We start from the raw sequence: 19614 nt of genomic DNA on the forward strand, positions 1-19614 counted from the left end.
ATTTGGGTGAAGGGGATTTGTTGAATGTCATTCGTTGGTGAGAGATGAGAAGGGGTTTCCTTGGAGATTTACTGACACCATGGAGGGAATCTTGGATAAGGTCGAGGGGCATGCGATGAATTTTTAGGGTGTTCCTTGTTCAGCTAATAGTGAAGCGGATCAGCTAGCTCGATTCGAGTTGGAGAGAGTGGATTTTGAGTTGTTTGGTCACCTCCCCCATTAAGCGGTTTGTTGTATCTTTTGCTTTTATTTGAATGTTGCCTTTGGTTAGCTCCGTTAAGGTTTTTTTTTTCCTTTTATTATTAAGAAAGGAACCATTTAAACAAAAAAAAAAAAAAAAACCAAAGAAAAGAAGGGGATTTTGGGTTTAGTAATGCAACACAAATTCATGACCTTCGAGCCAAAAACTCAAGAAGGATGAACTTCAAAGAAAGATCTTTTTATGATTTTTGGTGATTTTATTTGAATTTTTTGAATATCTTTGTTGGGTTTTAGGAAATTCATGCAGCAACACCTTTGATTTATGAGAAATTCTAAATCCTTGTTTGAAAATTACTATAGGTCTGTTTGGATGCCTGTAGAAGAATCAGAAACACAAACAATGACGTTGCTGAAAAGGAAAGGAAAGGATTGGAGGGGCTGTGAATTGGAAAATTTTCCTATTCTGGGTGATGTTTGGCGGACAGGGAATGAGAAGGAAAAATTTCTGAACCGACTCGTCTCCCCTGTTAGAAATCTCCCTGATTTTTCTCACTGCCCATATCTCTTGATTTTCTGCCTATCAGTTCTGCACTGAGACAGATGGGTTGTGAGCAGCCCTCACATATATCTCTACCTTTTGCCAATTTCCGATGATTCAAGCAATGACCAAGTCTAAAAACCTCAGTGGCATTGGTCTCACATGCAATATATCTGTAAGAATCCTTGAACTCGAACAACATACACAAGAAGTTTTGAGGTCGAAAAAGGAGGCGATTTTGTGGGCTTTTCTGGCGATAGCAGCCATTGCCATCGTCTTTGTCAGTGAGTGATTCTACACTATTTTCCGGAAGGATGGTGAAGAATCCATAGTCGTAGTTGGAGATGGGGTTCTGCATCTAAAAGAAAACCAGTGCCAAGTTGAAAACAAAACGCATACTTCGATGATCAGCCCCGACCCGCAGCCACACAATCAGCCAAAGTTTTATGAAAACTATTTTGTGTGTGTGTATGTGAGAGAGAGAGAGAGAATCGTCCTGCGATTTCTATTGAAAATCTACTCGCGGAAGACAGGTGCTACGCCAGATACTTCGGAAATTCGGCATAGAAACCTGGGAAGCCAGACTGGCACTGGGATGACAACATAATGTCCATTCAACTCTACTTTGACTGAAATTAGGGTGGGATTCCACTGGGAATACGTGGCAAGTAGCTCAACTGAACTGAGTTGTAGTGATCTCCTTCCAATTATTGTTTGGAGGTATGTCCGTTTGAATTCTAAATAAATAATTTATGGAATATTAAGCTCAATTCTTCTGCCTTCATGGATATAATAAGCCACCAATCTGCATTTGTAAGTGCTTTCCAATTTCGTCTCTCCAAGTGTAAGAAGAATGCTAGAAGAAAATCTTTTTTCTAAGTCCAAAAGAAATAGCAATTGACATTTTAAATTCTTTATCTATTATAGATCTCCATTTCATCCATACAGCATATGGTACTTGCTAGTCAATTTGCGAAAAGCGATTTAGCGGCTGGCTTTTGCATGTGAGAACAACCATCTCAGGTGAATTAAATGAATAAGATAAAATGTGCCAAAAGTCAACATGTGTGGCTGTTCTCACATGCAAAAGCTAGCCTCGGAATGGCTCTTCGCGAAATTGGCTAGCAAATCTCTTATATATATAGGGGTTGATTTTTCTAGTCGGCCGACTAGAAAAGTTTTCTAGTTCGTCAGCCAAAAAATCAGTGCGGGCCCACAATTTTTGTGTGATCCGAAGCATTCATTTAATAGGCCCTGACATGGATAGGGTGTGCCCAAAAAATCAGCTCCATAGGATCATCCCAACCCTACGATTTGTGGAGGTTAAAATGGATGGGTATAAAACTTCACTAATTTGCCCAATTTTTAGCTCCACAAATCGAAGGGTTAAGATGGTCCCATGGAACTGATTTTTTGGGCACACCCTATCTATGTCAGGGCCTATCAAATGAATGCTTTGGATCATCCAAACATTGTGGGCCCACTGTGTTTTGGGTCGGCGGACTAGAGAAGGTTCTCTAGTCGGCCGACTAGAGACACTTTTCTCATATATATATATATATATATATATATATAAGAAAACGGTTTCTACACACATGTGTCGATAAGTTATCTACACACTAGCATAAAATACAGTGGAGGCCATCATTGTTTGGGTGATCCAAACCATTCATTTGATTGGCCCTCACATTGATAGGGTGTCTACAAAAAATCAGCTCCATAGGGTCATCCTAACCCTTCGAACCGTGGAGTCAAAAAATGGACAGATTATTGAAGGTTTATACACGTCCATTTTACCTCCACAAATCTTAGGGTTGGGATGATCCTATGGAGCTGATTTTTTATGGACACCCTATCTATGTGAGGGCCCATCAAATGAATGCTTTGGATCATCCAAACAATGTGGGCCCCACTGTATTTTAAGCACGTGTGTAGATAACTTATCTACACATGTGTGTAGAAACCGTTCTCTCTCTCTCTCTCTCTCTCTCTCTCTCTATATATATATATATATATATATATATATATATATATGAGAAAACGGTTCCTACACACATGTGTAGATAAGTTATCTACACACTAGCTTAAAATACAGTGGGGGCCCTTTGTTCCTAGTGTATTTCCTTTTCTTTTCTTTTTTTATATAATTGCCGTCATTATTTAATGATTCTTTCTGATTTCAAAGCCTTTTCATTTGTTTCATATCAATTTTTACTTGATTTATGGTGTAGAAATATTGTAACTTGATTTTTCTATATTTTTAGCTGAATGCCAATTTCCCTTCTTTTGTTTCTATGTAAATACAAGTTCCTATCTGAAAATATCAATTTTATAGTTCTGTATATTTAAGCATCTAATGCAAAGTTATGCTTAGGTAGCTATTTTGCATTTTAAATTTGAATTTCAGTTGTTTATTTTGCAACAGTAAAAATATGCTTAGGTAGCTAGATAAATTAGGCTATTCAATTTATTATTAATATACTACTATTAAGGCTCATTCATGATTGAGGGTTGCTATTTGCAGTTACAATTAATAAACTAGCTATGTGATGCAATACCGAAGTATTAGTAGGTAAAAATTTGGGTTTGATATGCATAAAAACTCAGATACCAACAACTTCATTTGCAATGACAAATATTTACCAACTTTTCCCTTTATGAGAAATTAACTGGCAAGTGGAGTGTGCTTTGTAAAAGGTACATGTTACCACATTAACAATAGGATGTGTCTTGAGTAATGGGTTTTGCAAACATAGCGAAATCAGGGGTTTTTTTGTTTTTTTGCTAATATTTTACTCTTATCTCTCAAGAAAAAACTACAAATCATAGTATGAATTACAATTATGTGTATTCTTTTCCTTTATACAATTTTTTGGGAGTGTTTGTTTCATATATTTTTACTTGATTATGGTTAAGTTGTTACCTGCCATGGAACACAGTGTTTTGCATGCAGTTAAAAAATGGGAGAGAATTGTGAAACTGGATGCTCCAAGAATTCATATTCCATGTTTCATCTTGGAGAGAATTGTGAAATTGGGTGCTCTTTTTGTTAATTTCTGAAAACTTTATCCTCTTAAGATACTTAAGTAGCGTTTTTGCAGGTGTACCCTGAAGGAACACATTTGATGATCCCTTGGTTTGAGAGGCCTATAATTTATGATGTCTGTGCCCGCCCACATCTTGTGGAGAGTACTTCTGGAAGTCGCGATCTTCAAACGGTAAACTCCTTCATGCTCCGTCACATATATTTTATATATCATTTGATCTTATTTGCTCTTCTTGGAGAAGTGCATGCTTTGGTTCTGGTCTATTTCAAGAACTTGTAATTGGCAAAAACTCAAACTGAGTTTTGGATTATTTTTTAGTTCTGAGCTTTAATTAACACTTATTTCGTGATTCTTGTTTGGTATGCATTATTATTTATGTAAGAGACTTGCCGCTTTTCTATATGATTGGGTCATCTTCCACATTTCATGCAATGTGGAAGATGATAAACAAGAGACTGGCATGAATGATAAACAAGAGACTAGCATGAATTGATTTTGAAAAGACTGACCTATATATTTTTTATCTTTTAAAAAATTCTATATCTCCCATTTAATTACTGTCTTGGTCTCCCCTTTTCTGATCTGAATGTTCAAAACTGTTCCACTTACAGATTTGCTTTCCCTTTATTACAAGGATCAAGGGGCTTGAATCTAATCCTTGTTCCAAAACACTTAAATTTACAAAATTGGGTTTCCTTCATTCTTTGATATTATACACTTTTTGATTTGGCTTACAAAAAATATGCCTGCAATTATTCTTAGGGAGGTGATAAATTAGCAGGTACAACTGATCAGATGACCGGTATCATCCTATTGTTGATATTTATTTTATAATCTTGGGCTATTTTCATTTCATGCCAGCCACTAACTATGCATATGTATGTTTTTGTTTTTCTTTATATCCGTGTCCATGTCTAAGTAACATGGCTTTTGTTTCTCTTCAGCTTACATGTCTCGTATTTCCCATAATAACTGTTGTGCTACTTTTGCACAGGTCAAGATTGGGCTACGAGTTCTTACACGACCCTTTGCAGATCAGTTACCTACAATCTATAGAACCCTTGGTTTGAATTATAATGAGAGAGTGCTGCCTTCAATAATTCATGAGACTCTGAAAGCTGTGGTCGCACGATACAATGCCAGCCAGCTGATCACACAGAGAGAGGTAGATCCGTCCCTTTTCTACAAGATTAAAAATCAGAAAAAATGGTGTCACGTAATTGATGGTATGATATGTGTGTATAGCATATCATCCTGTGAATTATACCATCAATTTTTTTCAAAGTGCTTTCAAAAGAAATGAAAAATATTAGTGATAGAATCTGTATATGGCGTATCAGTAGCCGTCTGATGCAGTGTGTTATCGACTAAGTAATGTTATCAATCATATGGGGAATCAAAGAAGGCGGCATGTTGGGTATTTAGCATTATTTGGGCTTGGCTTATTGATCTTGTATCTCCTTGATCCCCTTTGAGATTCCTTGTCCCTTTTGTGGGTCCTTGTAGATGGTTTCTGCATTTTCGTTTGCAATAAAATCATATTTATCTTTAAAAAAATTGGGAATTAAAGCCTCACAGTTTATTGACATACAAAGAATGTGATTGTCTTTGTGGAGTGTAAAAGTGTTATCAATCCTTTCTGGAATTAAAGCCTTACAGTTTATTGACACATGAAGAATGTGATTGTTTTTGTAGAGCGTAAGTAGGGAAATAAGAAAAATATTGGCAGAGAGATTAGCTAATTTCAACCTTGCACTGGATGATGTCTCTATCACAATCCTAACCTTTGGGAGGGAGTTTATAGCCGCAATTGAAGCCAGAGAGGTAGCTGCACAAGAAGCTGAACGGGCGAAGTTCATAGTTGAAAAGGCGGAGCAAGACAAGCGTAGTGTTATTATCAGAGAACAGGTCAGCAAATACAATTTGCCACACTCATTTACATTGTTAGCTACCACATTTATTCATTAATATTGTGGAATTTTTTCTTCAAACTTCATGCAGGGGCGGAGGCACATATAGCTTGAGGGGGGGCCATGGCCCCCCATGACTTGCAAAATTCCTTTTATGATTCATGGACATATACATGCATGGCTAGCTATTTTAGTGGCCATGCCGTCCCCCCAATGACCAATGCAGACAAGTGTATATTAATCCAGCCCCCCCAACTGTAAATTCCTTGCTCCGCCCCTGACTTCATGCATTATGGTTCGTCTTTTAGAATGAAAAGAGTCATCCCATCATAGTTGTTAGGCCTAAAATCGGTAACAGATACGGTAGTGACGTAAGAGCTGGGCTGGGGGACCCGAGGAGCTGAAGTGAAGGAGTTGAGCCCTGCAGAAGGGCAAACGAGGTCAGAAGACCAACCCGGAGTCGTTGCTCGGGACGGGCCCTTCGACACTCAAGTCAGTACGAGCAGGAGTGCAGAGCCAAATTTTAAGAGTGGTAGCTTAGAAGTCATTACCCTTTACTTTGAGCCTTGAGAGGCCTTTTAAAGAGGGAGGCCTGGGGAGGTTGGATTACCTACCCCAGGACAGGTGTCGACCCTTCTGTGGGTTTAGGTTTACCTACTCTCAGGTAATTACTGGATTACCCCTGGGCAGGTGTCGATTTCATGGTGGGCCCTTCCGGGGCCACGTGTCGACAGCTCATTAGTTGTTGTTTTTCGTACCCCATCAGTTGCCCCCCAGTTCTCCAAGTCATTGTACTGATTTGGAGAAGTGTGAGGATTTGTATTCTTAAATGGTAGAACGAGCCGGTGTTCGGGATGGCTCGATGGAAAACCTGCCCGGTCAAGCCGTCTGCCCGGCCTGGGACGGCCATAAGTGAAGCGAAAAATCCGTCCGGCCTGGGAAATCTGTCCGGCCTAGGAGATCTGTTCGAAATATCTGTCCGGCTAAGCCTTCTGTCCGGCTTGGGAAATCTGTCCGGCCAAGCCGTCTGTCCGGCTTGGGGAATCTGTCTGGCCAAGCTGTCTGTCCGGCTAAGCCGTCTGTCCGGCCTGGGACGGGCAGAAGTGAGGTGTAAAATTTGTCCGGCCAAGCAGTTTGTCCGGCCTCGGAAATCTGTCCGGCTAAGCCGTCTGTCCGGTTAAGCCGTCTGTCCGGCCTGGGGAATCTGTCTGGCCAAGCCGTCTGTCCGGCCTGGGACGGGCATAAGTGAGGTATAAAATATGTCCGGCCAAGCCGTCTGTCCGGCCTTAGACGGACTGATTTTTATCGTTTAGCGGAAGCGTCATATCTTGTCCGGCTTGGGTAGGACTGATTCTTGTCATTTAGCGGACGCGTCATATTCTGTCCGGCTTGGGCCAGACTGATTTTTGTCATTTGCAGACGCGTCATATCCTGTCTGGCCTGGACCGGACTGATTTTTGTCGTGTTGCGGACGCGTCATATTCAGTCTGGCTTGGGCCGGACTGATTTTTGTCGTCTAGCGGATGCGCCATATTCTGTCCGGCTTGGGCCGGACTGACTTTTGTCGTTTTACGGACGCGTCATATTATGTCCGGCTTGAGCCGGACTGATTCTTGTCGTTTAGCGGACGCGCCATATTCTGTCCGGCTTGGGCCGGACTGATTTTCGTCGTTTAGCTAGCGCGTCATATCCTGTCCGGCTTGGGCAGGACTGATTCTAGACGGGCACAATCGTTTTAAAAGTTATCCCGTACACAAGCACTTTATGGACGTTCCTTAGCCCCTTGGAGATACGCGCGCGTTTACTCACGCCCTTGCCTAAACGTGTGTATTTATTCACGTCCTTGCCTCGAGGCGTGTGTCCGTCATTAATGAAAGACACGTGGCGTTACTTGGTTCACGAATGCGAACCGCCTTAAGCTTGAAGGTTATAAGAAGGGGTTTTCATCTTTCATTTTTTCACTTTTAACTTTTTACTCTTGATTTTTGCTCTGCCTGCTCGGCTCGGGTAGCTTGTGGTTGTGGCCGTCTGCGGATTAGGAGCTCTGTTTAGACCGGTAATCTTCTTGGGCACGTCTTTTATTCGTTTATTTTCCTGCGTTCCTCATGTCCCGTAGTACCTCTAGCTCTGAGTCTGGTTCGGAGTCCGGTTCAGGGGAGTCCTCTTCCAGTAGCTCAGGGTCTAGTTGGTCGGGGAGGACCAAAAATAATCCGCCCAGGACTCCCGGCCCCAATATGGTGAGTCTTGATGTTAGTGTAGAAGTTGTAGGTAGTGAGGACGAGGTGATTTTGGATCTGAACACCACCCCACCCCCAACGGATAGTTACTTCCGAGCAGAGGCGAGCGTTGGTAGCGACGCCGCTGAGGCGTCCACAACATTCCTCCCGGGTCGGGCCGTTGAGGTCGTAGCTAGGGCCCGGATGGACGCCAATCCCCAATACAACGTTCAGCCTCTTTACGAGGAGAATATCCTTGATGAGTCCAGGCTGGGGAACATTAGGGATAGGTAATGTATTCCCCAAAGGTTTGAGCTGAGGGCCGCGATAGAGGGAGATAGGGCTTGCAACGATAGCTCCGACCTCTGTATATACGACGAGTCGTTAAGAGCCGGGCTCAGGTTCCCTCTGCACCCATTCTTCGTCGCAGTCCTTTGATATTACGGGTTGGCTCCGGCTCAGGTCGCACCGAACTCATGGAGGACGCTGATCGGGTTTATATACCTTGTCCAGGGCCGGCTTCAAAGAAGTTTGTCTGTGTCGTTGTTCCGCATGTATGCGCACCTGAAGAGGCATAAGGACGGGGGTTGGATTTACATTAGCCAGCGCCCTGAGGTGAAAATGATCACTGGCATTCCATCCTCCATACATCTATGGAAGAACAGGTTCTTCTATGTCGATGACAGAGCCTACTGAGCCCTGGTCGGTTCCTTTAAAATGGGACACCCCGACACACTTGCGCTGAGCCGCAAGCCGCTCCTTGAGGGCGAGGATATGAGAACATTCGCCGTAGTCTGTGAGGAGTTGCACCGGGAGGGCCTCATTCATTGTGCAGAATTCTCTGGGGAAGAGGTTCTGGTTGGGCTCGGCATCAGTACTGCGACCTCGGAACGTATGTGGCGAGTCTTGATTTTAAGTCCTCTTTTCTCTTCTTTGTTCCTGACCGTTTTTTTGTTTGTGCTGTTTGAATTTCAGAAATGCAGCCGCAGTCTCAGCTGGAGAAGGTGAGGCAAGGGGCCTTTGTCAGGGGCCAAGGCCAGCAGGGCCAAAAAAGGAAAGCCCCCGAGATCTCAAGTCCTGCAACAACTAAGGAAGCACTGCCACCCAAGGGCAAGCCAACAGTGAGGCTCGTCGGCTCATACGGGCGGCGAGCGGGAACATCCAAGCCAGGGGACAAGTCTACCAGAGTCCGTCCCACCCCTGCGAGGTCCGGGGACAACATCTTTTGGCCCAACTGGGCTGTTCAGAAGAGCGACACCGGCCTGGGTGACAGCCGTGTTGCTAGGGAGATCATTACCAAGGGCCAACTGAACCAGGATCAACTCCAGGTTCTTAACGACCCTCCGGATGAGGCCGACGAGGCCATTTTCTCCTCGCTCTATCAAATCGATGTGTACTATCACGACTTCCGCGAGAAGAGTCGGAAGTTCTCTTCCGCAATTACCAAGTCCGAGGAGGAGAACGGCAAGTTCATCGAGGAGGCGGCTGAGCTCAATAGGTCTATCCAGGAGAGGGACGACGGGATAAAAAGACTCAAGTCCGAGAATGCAGCCCAGTTGGAGAAGGTCGCCGATGCCCTCGAGTCGCAGAGAGGGAGAGCCTGGAAGAGGCAGATAGTGGCTATGGCGGACGCCGTGCAGAAAAAGGAGGACGAGCTAATTAGCTTATCCACGGAGTCGTACAAGTTGGGGTTTATGGATTGCCTTGAGCAGGTCAAGGGGTCCAACCCGAACGTCATTCTCACGGGCCTTGTCCTTCCTGACCCGCCGGCAGGTCAGGGCGAGGATGGGTAGGATGCCGCGGCGGGGGGTCCTTCGCATTAGGGTAGCTATGGGGTGCCTTGAGCTACCCGTTCTTCCCTTTTGGCAGTTCACTGATTCTTTTTGTAATGGCCCTTGGGAGGCCCTACCCTTTTATGAATAGAAGTTGCATTTCGTCGTCCACTATTTCCGCTCATGTCTGCCTTTGGCTAATTATTGATTAACTCAACCCTGTGGGCCAATAATACTTGTAAAACAGTTCGTTTTCGAGCAGAACGGTACTTCGGGCAGGCATCCAAGTTTTTGTTGACCCCGGTCTTTGTAGAGACGAACCGGGGTGAACGAAGCAGTGAGTACTCACGTTCTGGTGAACTGGGTTTCTGAGTGGGTTTGGTTTTTCTGCCCGGGCCCTTTCCTGACCAGGAGTGCGCTCCCGGTCTTTGTGGAGACGAGCTGGGCGAACCAAGCAACGAGTACCCAAGTTTTAGTGAACTGGATTTATGAGACGGTTTGGTTTTTGTGCGCGAGCCCGTTCCCGACCAGGAGTGTGCTCCCGGTTTTTGTGGAGACGAGCCGGGGCGAACCGAGTACCTAAGTTTTAGTGAACTGGGTTTCTGAGATGGTTTGATTTTTCTGCGCGGGCCCGTTCCCGACTAAGAGTGCGCTCCCGGTCTTTGTGGAGACGAACCGGGGCGAACCAAGCAGCGGGTACCCAAGTTTTAGTGAACTGGGTTTTTGAGACGATTTGGTTTTTCTGCGCGGGTCGGTTCCCGACCAGGAGTGCGCTCCCGGTCTTTGTAGAGATGAGCCGGGGCGAACCAAGCAGCGGCATGATCTGAGGAACTCGAAACTTTGCAAAGAAGTACTAGCATTTTTTCATTATCCACACAAGCGTAATTACAATGGCATCCGCTTTTGTGTCGGGCGGCAGGCTATTGATAGTATTTTCTGAGGTCTTCGGCGGGTTCAGTCACCTGGGCTTCGTCTCTCAGATCAAGTAGCTCAATCGGCAACGATTCTGATGCATTTTTGCCTTTCAGTGCCATGGCATAGCACTCCTTGGATTGTGGTTGATCTCCTCTGACTTTCCCCACGCCGTTTGGCGTTATAAACTTCATTTTCTGATAATACGCTGAGGCGACTGCACAGATGAGGTTCTGGCCTCGACGTCCCAAGATAGCGTTATAGACCGAAGTGGACCTCACTACCAGGAAGTTGACCATTGTGAAAGCTTGACAGGGCGGCTCTCCGACGAGGATTGGGAGTTCAATCTGTCCTCCCACTTTCACGACCTCTCCTGAGAAACCGAACAGATCGGAGTTCGCCGGCCTTAGGCGGTATTTTCCTATCATCACTGCTCGAATGCATGGTAGTAGAGAATGTCGGCCGAACTCCCGTTGGCGACGAAGATCTTCTTCACTTCCCAGTTTGCGACTAGCATGGTTATGACCAGGGCATCGTCATGGGGGGAGTATCAAGTTGTCGAGGTCTGCGTCTGAGAAGAAGATCTCGTTTTCTGTCCTCATCTTCTTGCTACACATGTGCACGGCGTTGACTCGGCGTGAGTAGGTTTTTCGAGAAGCAGATGATATACCCCCGGCGGCTGGTCCGCCCATAATTGTGTTGATGACCCCCTTGGGCTGGGATCGGTGTATCTCTGGCTGTGGACTGGAGTACCCATGTTCTGGTGAACTGAGTTTCTGAGTGGATTTGGTTTTTCTGCTCGGGCCCTTTCTTGACCAGGAGTACGCTCCCGGTCTTTGCGGAGACGAGCTGGGGCGAACCAAGCAACGAGTACCCAAGTTTTAGTGAACTGGGTTTCTAAGACGGTTTGGTTTTTGTGCGCGGGCCCGTTCCCGACCAGGAGTGCGCTCCCGGTCTTTGTAGAGACGAACCGGGGTGAACCAAGCAGTGAGTACTCACGTTCTGGTGAACTGGGTTTCCGAGTGGGTTTGGTTTTTCTGCCCGGGTCCTTTCATGACCAGGAGTGCGCTCCCGGTCTTTGCGGAGACGAGCTGGGGCGAACCAAGCAACGAGTACCCAAGTTTTAGTGAACTGGATTTCTGAGACGGTTTGGTTTTTGTGCGCGGGCTCGTCCCCGACCAGGAGTACGCTCCCGGTCTTTGTGGAGACGAGCCGGGGCGAACCAAGCAGCGAGTACCCAAGTTTTAGTGAACTGGGTTTCTGAGATGGTTTGATTTTTCTGCGCGGGCCCGTTCCTGACTAGGAGTGCGCTCCCGGTCTTTGTGGAGACGAACCGGGGCGAACCAAGCAGCGGGTACCCAAGTTTTAGTGAACTGGGTTTTTGAGACGGTTTGGTTTTTCTGCGCGGGTCGGTTTCCGACTAGGAGTGCGCTCCTGGTCAATGTATCTCCAGCTGTGGACTGGATGGCGGGGAAGACTGATTCCACACATGGGGCAGCTGTGACCGTCGAGGGCTCTGGCCATGGAGACTCTTCTCCCTGCGCTCTCTTCTATGGCTGTCATCTTTGACATACTTTTTCAAGTATCCCGGACCAATCAGCAGCTCGATTTCTTCCTTGAGCTGCCAGCATTCGTCTGTATCGTGCCCGTGGTCCCTGTGGAATCGACAGTACTTCGAATTGTTCTCTGTCCTCACTTCTGCCCGTCCCAGGCCGGACAGACGGCTTAGCCGGACAGATTTCCCAGGCCGGACAGACGGCTTAGCCGGACAGATTTTCCCAGGCCGGACAGACTGCTTGGCCGGACAAATTTTACACCTTACTTCTTCCCGTCCCAGGCCGGGCAGATTTCCCAGGCCGGACAGACGGCTTAGCCGAACAGATATTCCGAACAGATCTCCCAGGCCGGATAGATTTCGCAGGCCGACAGACGACTTAGCTGGACGGATTTTTCGCTCCGCTTCTGGCCGTCCCAGGCCGGGCAGACGGCTTGGCCGGACAGGTTTTCCATCGAGCCATCCCAAACACCGGCTCGTTCTACCATTTAAGAATACAACTCCTCACACTTCCCCAAATCACTACAATGACTTGGAGAACTGGGGGGCAACTGATGGGGTACGAAAACAGCAACTAATGAGCTGTCGACACGTGGCTCCGGAAGACACGTGACTCTGGAAGTGCCCACCACGAAATCGACACCTGCCCAGATGTAATCCGGTAATTACCTGAGAGTAGGTAAACCTAGACCCACAGAAGGACGGGGTAGGTAATCCAACCACCCTAGGCCTCCCTCTATAAAAGGCCTCTCAAGGCTCAAAGTAAAGGGTAATGACTTCTAAGCTACCACTCTTAAAATTTGGGTCTGTACTCCTGCTCGTACTGACTTGAGTGTCGAAGGGCCCGTCCGGAGCAACGACTCCGGGTTGGTCTTCTGACCTCGTTTGCCCTTGTGCAGGGCTCAGCTCCTTCACTTCAGCTCCTCGGGTCCTCCAACCCAGCTCTTACGTCACTGCCGTATCTGTTACCGATTTTAGGCCTAACAATAGTTATAAAAAAGGTTTGAAATTTCGGTGGAAATTTTTGTTTAAATTTTATAATTTCGGCCGGGTTTCTGCCAAAATCCGAAATTTCGGTATTTTGGCCGAAATTTAAAACCATGGTTATGAATTCCATTTCGTTTGCCATTTCGTTTTGGCTCTTGGAACGGAAAGTTTCGGTATTTTAGTCGCTTCATTACGGTATTTCGTTTTGGCTACTTACCATTTCTTTGTGTCTCACCTCCTTGATTGCCAGGGTGAGGCCAAAAGCACGCAGCTTATAGGTGAGTCTATTGCAGACAATCCGGCGTTTATGACTCTTAGGAGAATCGAAGCAGCGAGGGAAGTAGCACATATAGTTTCAAATTCGAACAACCAGGTGTTCCTGAATTCAGAGCGGCTCTTGTTGAACCTCAACTCTATGGGGGTGGATAACACAATCAGTACAGCAAAGAAATGAAACAGGGTAGTTTTGTTATCACCTCTTTCTGTTCTTATACTATATTAAAGTAGCTTTTGAATGGGATTGCGGTTTCGTTCTCAAAGTTTTGGGCAGAGAATTGGATAAAATGGCTTCAGCTTATGAGTAACTAGAGTTTGTAATCATAGGAAGTTCCTGCATTTCTTTCTTAAGTTATGCACTTTGTTTGGTTACATTTTTTATTTATTTTACTTTTCTAATTTCATGAAAATTTCATTGCTCTGCAGTCACCTTTTTCGTTTTAGATTGACAGCCGATTGTGATGATTATTGGACTTAAAATCACTTTTAATTTGGAGTCCAATAATTGATTTTGGACTTCCAATCTGTTGTCAAAATCTAAAACGAACAGGGCCTTCCTGATTTACACTTTTCTTTAGTCATACCCGTCAATCGAACCAGTCTTTGACTACTGGGCTCAGCCTAAATAGCCAAGCATATGGTTGCGAATAAGGGTGTCAATTTTGGCTCGGGCTCGGCTCGAATCCTTAACGAGCCGAGCATAGCCGGCTCGTTAAGCTTAACGAGCCGAGCCCGATTTAGGCCAGGCTCAGCTCGGCTCGGCTCGTTAAAGCTCATTAAGAATTTAATATATTTAAATATATATATTATATATTAATATATATATTAAAAGGATTGTCCATGGAGTGAAAAGGGGGAGGGGGCAAAATATGTCACTTCATTTTTGGAACCCCATTTGTTACTAGTACCACCCCCCATAGTGTAAAAAAAGTAGTCAAATTACACTAGTAGTGCTGTCCAGGGAAGATGAGGGGTGTGAACATAATATAACCCGAGCTCGGTAAGGCTCGCGAGCGGGCCGAGCCTGACCGAGCCGAGCCGAGCCTGGCCAAGCTCGGCTCGGCTCGGCTTGTTTACACCCCTAGTTGCGAACTTGGGCTGGGCAGGAGAAGGCAAGGTTGAACTTTTGCTGTAAAATGTATGGGATTCAACTCTGATTCATAGTTTCAAATTTTAGCCAAAATTTCGGCCTAAATATTTTGATTTCAGCCAAACCTGAAACTAAATACGTCATGAACTGGATTTTTATAGGATTTCGATTAAATTTTGTTGAAATGCTGCAATTTCACCGAAATTTAAGCTGAAATTACCCTTATTAGTTATTTACAAGATTCCCTCTGAAATTTTAAAAATTTCAACACGATATACAAATCCGGTCAATCCTGCTCATTGATAATCGGTCCTGATTATTGGACCATGTAAATCTCGCACCATGCAATGGCAGACCAATCAATTCTTGATACAGAATAAAATTTGATAGTTTCCTAATTCTGGATCAAGAATTCTTTTTAGAGGGGAAGTGGACCGTATTGAAATCACCACCAATAATCCATGCACCCTGCCAGCACGAACCCACCTAATAACATTGGCATCATTAGATTAAGGGATGACAATCAAGTTGGTAAATCGAAATTTTTAAAAACTTACACATAAATGTAAAAAATACTGAAAATTTTAACCTAATTTTACATGATTTCAACTGAAATTTCCACCGAAACCGAAATTTAAAACCTTGCCCGAATTCTCACTCGCCTATGCATGGGTAAAACTTTCCTGTGTGAACCCTTTACCATATCATGGTGTTAATGTGAGGATTATGCCCTTGAAGTTGTGGCTAAAGGAGACAGCAGTGTCCGACATTTGATACATTCAGTGGGCAAAGGGCCATCTGGAACATTCCCTATAGGTACAAATTTTTTCCACAATGCAAGCTTACCCCTTGATCAGAATGTGACATGTGTGGCATGGAGATTTGTGCAGCTTTCTCTCTGGTGCCACCTCAAGCGTGTACTTTAATGGCTAATACTGTTCATTTAAAAATGAAATGCAGAAAGAATACCCAATTTATCCTGTCTTTGGGATTCCCATAAAGATTATTTTCTTTTGAAAGAGATGTGCTAAAATAAGATCATTGACGGATTCATAGTGTAACTCTTCTATCCCTTACCATTGAGGTCAAGGTTTTCTTCTTTTGTTAAACATGAGAGCCCATCTCATCTTGTGGAAACACGCTACCAATGAGTTAATCTCAATTAATTCAGGCAATAACAAGTCTCAAAATAGCCATTGCCCAAAAGTAACAAGAATTATTGCTGGTAATGGCCGCGTGGCTGAGCTCGAGTCTGGTGCTGCTAATATTGCCCATGTTCAGAACTTAAAAACAAGTTATGACAAAACTGAAAACCAAAAACATTATTTTAAAGGCACTTTTTATCATTCTTACGGCAATTTCTCTTTATGGGTTTAGGTTGATCCTACGAGCTGATTTTTTGGGCACAAACTATGTCAGGGCCCATCAAATGAATGGTTTGCAGCACCCAAAAAATGTGGGCCCCACTCTTTCTAGTCAACGGACCAGATAAGGTATCTGGTCGATCAGCTAGAAACACTTTTCCCAATACACATAGAGAGAGAGAGAGAAAGAGAGGTATGCTAAACACATGGGCACCCTTGCAAAAATCAGCCAAAAGGGTGCCCCCATTGGCTGCACGTCACCCATTTACTTTTATAATGGCTTCAAGTCAAAGAGTATTAAATGCACTTCACTCATCAAGGGTGCTAAAAAACCCTTCAATGTTCTGGACGAACTCTGGGTGATGATTTGTAATCCATGGTTATATTGACTTACATCTGAATGCCAACACCACTACTAATATTTACCTGTAAAAATCTTCATGTGCCCTACAACAGAATTTCAATTGCCCAATCCTGCAGTGATACAAAAGTTGCATAACCTGTGGCGGTAAACATGAGATCACCATGTCCACGCAGGCTTGAAGTGAATGGCTTGTGAAAGCTGAAATCTGAGATCTAGGCATTTTTTCATTCATTCAAGGAGATTCTTTTTTATTTTTAATGTTAAAACTGAGAGATATCTAATCTATCAAAATATGATAAACACGACGTGCAACAAACGACAAGATGAGATGTAAAAAATATAAAATACTGAAAACAAGGAAACACAATTTAGTGTTTACGTCCACGAGAGGACAGAGTTCCACTATTTCGATTAGGGTTACAAAACTCTCCTTTCCTTTTGGTCGAGAAACGTAAAAAACCTTACTTTCCATAAACCTACTATATGACTTATATATTAAGGTCATTACATTAAGAAATTACCTAAATTCCCAAAGCCCGTGTGTGCATCATGCACACTAGCTCACCAAGGTAAATGAATCATCGCCAGAATACAAGACATCTGCAAAAACATTTAAGATATACGAAAGCTATTCATTTCCTCTTTGATACAGCATGGGAGCTGTATTACCTTGCACTACAAGTAGGTTTGAGATTCTGGGACTGTAATCCTACTTTAAGAGATTGGTTGAGTATCAGACTGGACACAAAATTCCCACATTCTTAATGTATGCTGTTCTCCTTATAGTTTCAATCACAATCCCAAAGCATGCAGTCAGTCAGGTGACCAATCATCAGAATGACCTCCCTGATGAAAGAAAAAGAAACCCAACCTCGTACTTTTCTCATGGATTCTGCACCAGTAGTCCATCGCATGTTCAGTCTTACTAATTGCAAATGGTGGGTTACAGATGATATGGTGTCATCTCCAAGGAGAATTGTCTTTCAAACTTGCTCAATTGCTTGAGTTGCTTTACTCCAACAAAAGTCACACTGTAGAGAAAACTTACTAAAAACGACCAAACCTTCAACTCCGACCTTACTCCTACATAGATCGTTCCAAGAAAAATGAATTGGAATAGAATGAACATAAAATGAAACTAAGTTTGAGATGCCTTCATATTTGGAAGTATTTTACCAAACACGTCTTTAACATCTTGAGATCTAGAAGCAATGAAGACTAAATCCACAACCTGTTTACAACTAGTCAGTAGTCACTACTGAAAATGCATTATGAGGTTCTGTGCTACAGATCTTTATTTAGTAGCGAGGCGTTGAGAATCACATGAAACCAACACCCACTAAATAATGCGAGACCGTCAACAAAACAGAGACCCCAACCATCAAGCAACAAAACAGACACCTCAACTACCAAGCGTGGAAATTGAATAATTGTAGGTTTGGATGATGAGTCAAATACTTGGTGGTGTCCAAAACAGAACAAAATTTGACTAAATGATCTCTACACTATATATTTGGCAGTATAAGTTTTACCTGGACAATCCACAAACTCCTGCCTTGTTTTGCAATCCCAAGTAAGATGGTTTGTATATAAAGTTGCAAGACCAACCAAAGTGAAGGTGCACCTGGATTGGAATAATTCATACATACGCATAGTATATTCCTAGACTAGAAAAAATCTCGAACTGATCTTGAAAAGAATTCCACCTAACGATATTAGGGAATGTTTGGAGGAATTTTACGATTTAGGGGGCAGTGGCTTCTATTGATGTACAGAATATAGGGCAGTTGGTGCTTAGGCCTGTTACCTGTTAGAGGTTGATAGAATTGTCTTAGATAGTTTATGATCCTCTCTACGGTCAGTGGCGATTGCTGCCTCAGATGCTATCAATCTAACGTAGAGATGAAACCTTCACATTGAAACAATTAGGAGCAAGTAAATCAATTGCAATGTCTGTATTATTTCTGGTGACATAGTGAGTTGGGTTTAATCATTTAGCACTTGAAGGTATCCCCGTTTGGGTTGGTGTTTTGAACTTTAGCCTATAATCTTCCAATTCAAATGCAATTACGCTTTTTGTCTGAGTTAGCAACTGTAGATGGCAATGTGAAGGAAAATATTAATATATCCTCATGCCTTAATTAGTACAAACAAAGGAGTAAATAGTAAATAGACATTCAAAAAAAGAAGAAGAGGCGTCATAGCTGAGGCAGAGGGCATGATCAAGGAAGCAATAGCAGATTGGTCCTTGAAAGAAGGGTGTTCATAAAAGATTATTATAGAAGAGTAGGGTACAGGGTACTTTGTAGGTGGGTTTCGAAGAGGGACTTAAAAGGACGACCAATACGAGAGTATAATAGAGTTATCCTCCTTGCTGGAAGAAGTTTGTCTTTCTCATTATGAGAATGATAGGATGTGAGCAGGAAACCTCAAGGTTGGTATTCAGTCAAGTCATTTTTACGACTCAAGGGAGGATGGCACTCCATCACAGTTGGTCGGGTACTGGCTTGCTCTGGTGGTCCAAACTTTTTGCTGGAGGGAGATGATGGAGAAGATATACTATTGACAAGTGAAAAACAAAGAAGTTTTAGGATGATGAACATGTGTATGATATGTAAAAAGGAGGAGATAGTAACAAAATTAAATTCACATCCCAATCTAGCAAACACATCCACTCAACCATCCTTCCATGCCTTTTGTTGTGTTCAACTTACTTTCATTCAAATAATGGCGGGCAAGTTATCTCAGCAATAAAAAGTCATATTTTATGGGCTACAGTTCCTTTTGCAGTTCTTTGGACGAAGGAATAAGAAAAGTTTAAGGATGTTTGCTCTATGATTATAAATCAAAAGGCTAATAAAAAACTAGAGAAGTCGTTAAAAAGGATAAGGATTTTTCAGAACAAGTTATACTCGGGAGAATTAAGGTACGAGAAAGGCTTAATCACTAACTACCTTTGTGTAGACAAGAATTTTGCAGATTGTTTGTTTGAGATATTTGATATTTCTATTAAGTGGGAAGAATATTATTTATGGACGTCCTTCAAAGAAAAATAGAAATTCGAGATGCCTCCTTACCCGGACAAGTTTTTTATTGGAAGAACTAATGTTGATTACCATCATTCAGAAAAAAAACCTAATGTTGCTTACCCTATTGTTAATACACTCTGATTTCATTACCATTATGCACTATAAGTATGATTTTCTGCTCCAGAGATTAAACACTATTTTGTTATCCAGTAAAAGGCAAAAGGCAAAGGTATCTCAAGAAGAATAGACATGAAAAAACAAGCCAAGAAAAGTGTCAGCTAGCAAAAGGCAAAGATATCTCAAGAAGAATTGACATGAAAAAACAAGCCAAGAATAGTGTCAGCTATGAGATG

At 43.4% G+C, this 19614-nt stretch overlaps 1 protein-coding gene across 1 annotated transcript; it reads left to right on the plus strand.

The window, feature by feature from the left end:
- The first annotated feature begins 3846 nt into the window (after nucleotides 1-3846).
- LOC143891732 (prohibitin-1, mitochondrial-like) lies at nucleotides 3847-13592 on the plus strand. The gene is made up of 4 exons (XM_077396268.1): nucleotides 3847-3957; nucleotides 4781-4951; nucleotides 5482-5694; nucleotides 13389-13592. Exons 1-4 carry the CDS (start codon nucleotides 3865-3867, stop codon nucleotides 13590-13592), a joined length of 681 nt encoding a protein of 226 aa, XP_077252383.1. The 5' UTR covers nucleotides 3847-3864.
- The last annotated feature ends 6022 nt before the right edge of the window (nucleotides 13593-19614 follow it).

Source organism: Tasmannia lanceolata, unplaced genomic scaffold, assembly GCF_043159265.1.
Source record: "Tasmannia lanceolata isolate RefF3 unplaced genomic scaffold, GAP_Taslan_0.1 ptg000015l, whole genome shotgun sequence".
Lineage (NCBI taxonomy): Eukaryota > Viridiplantae > Streptophyta > Magnoliopsida > Canellales > Winteraceae > Tasmannia > Tasmannia lanceolata.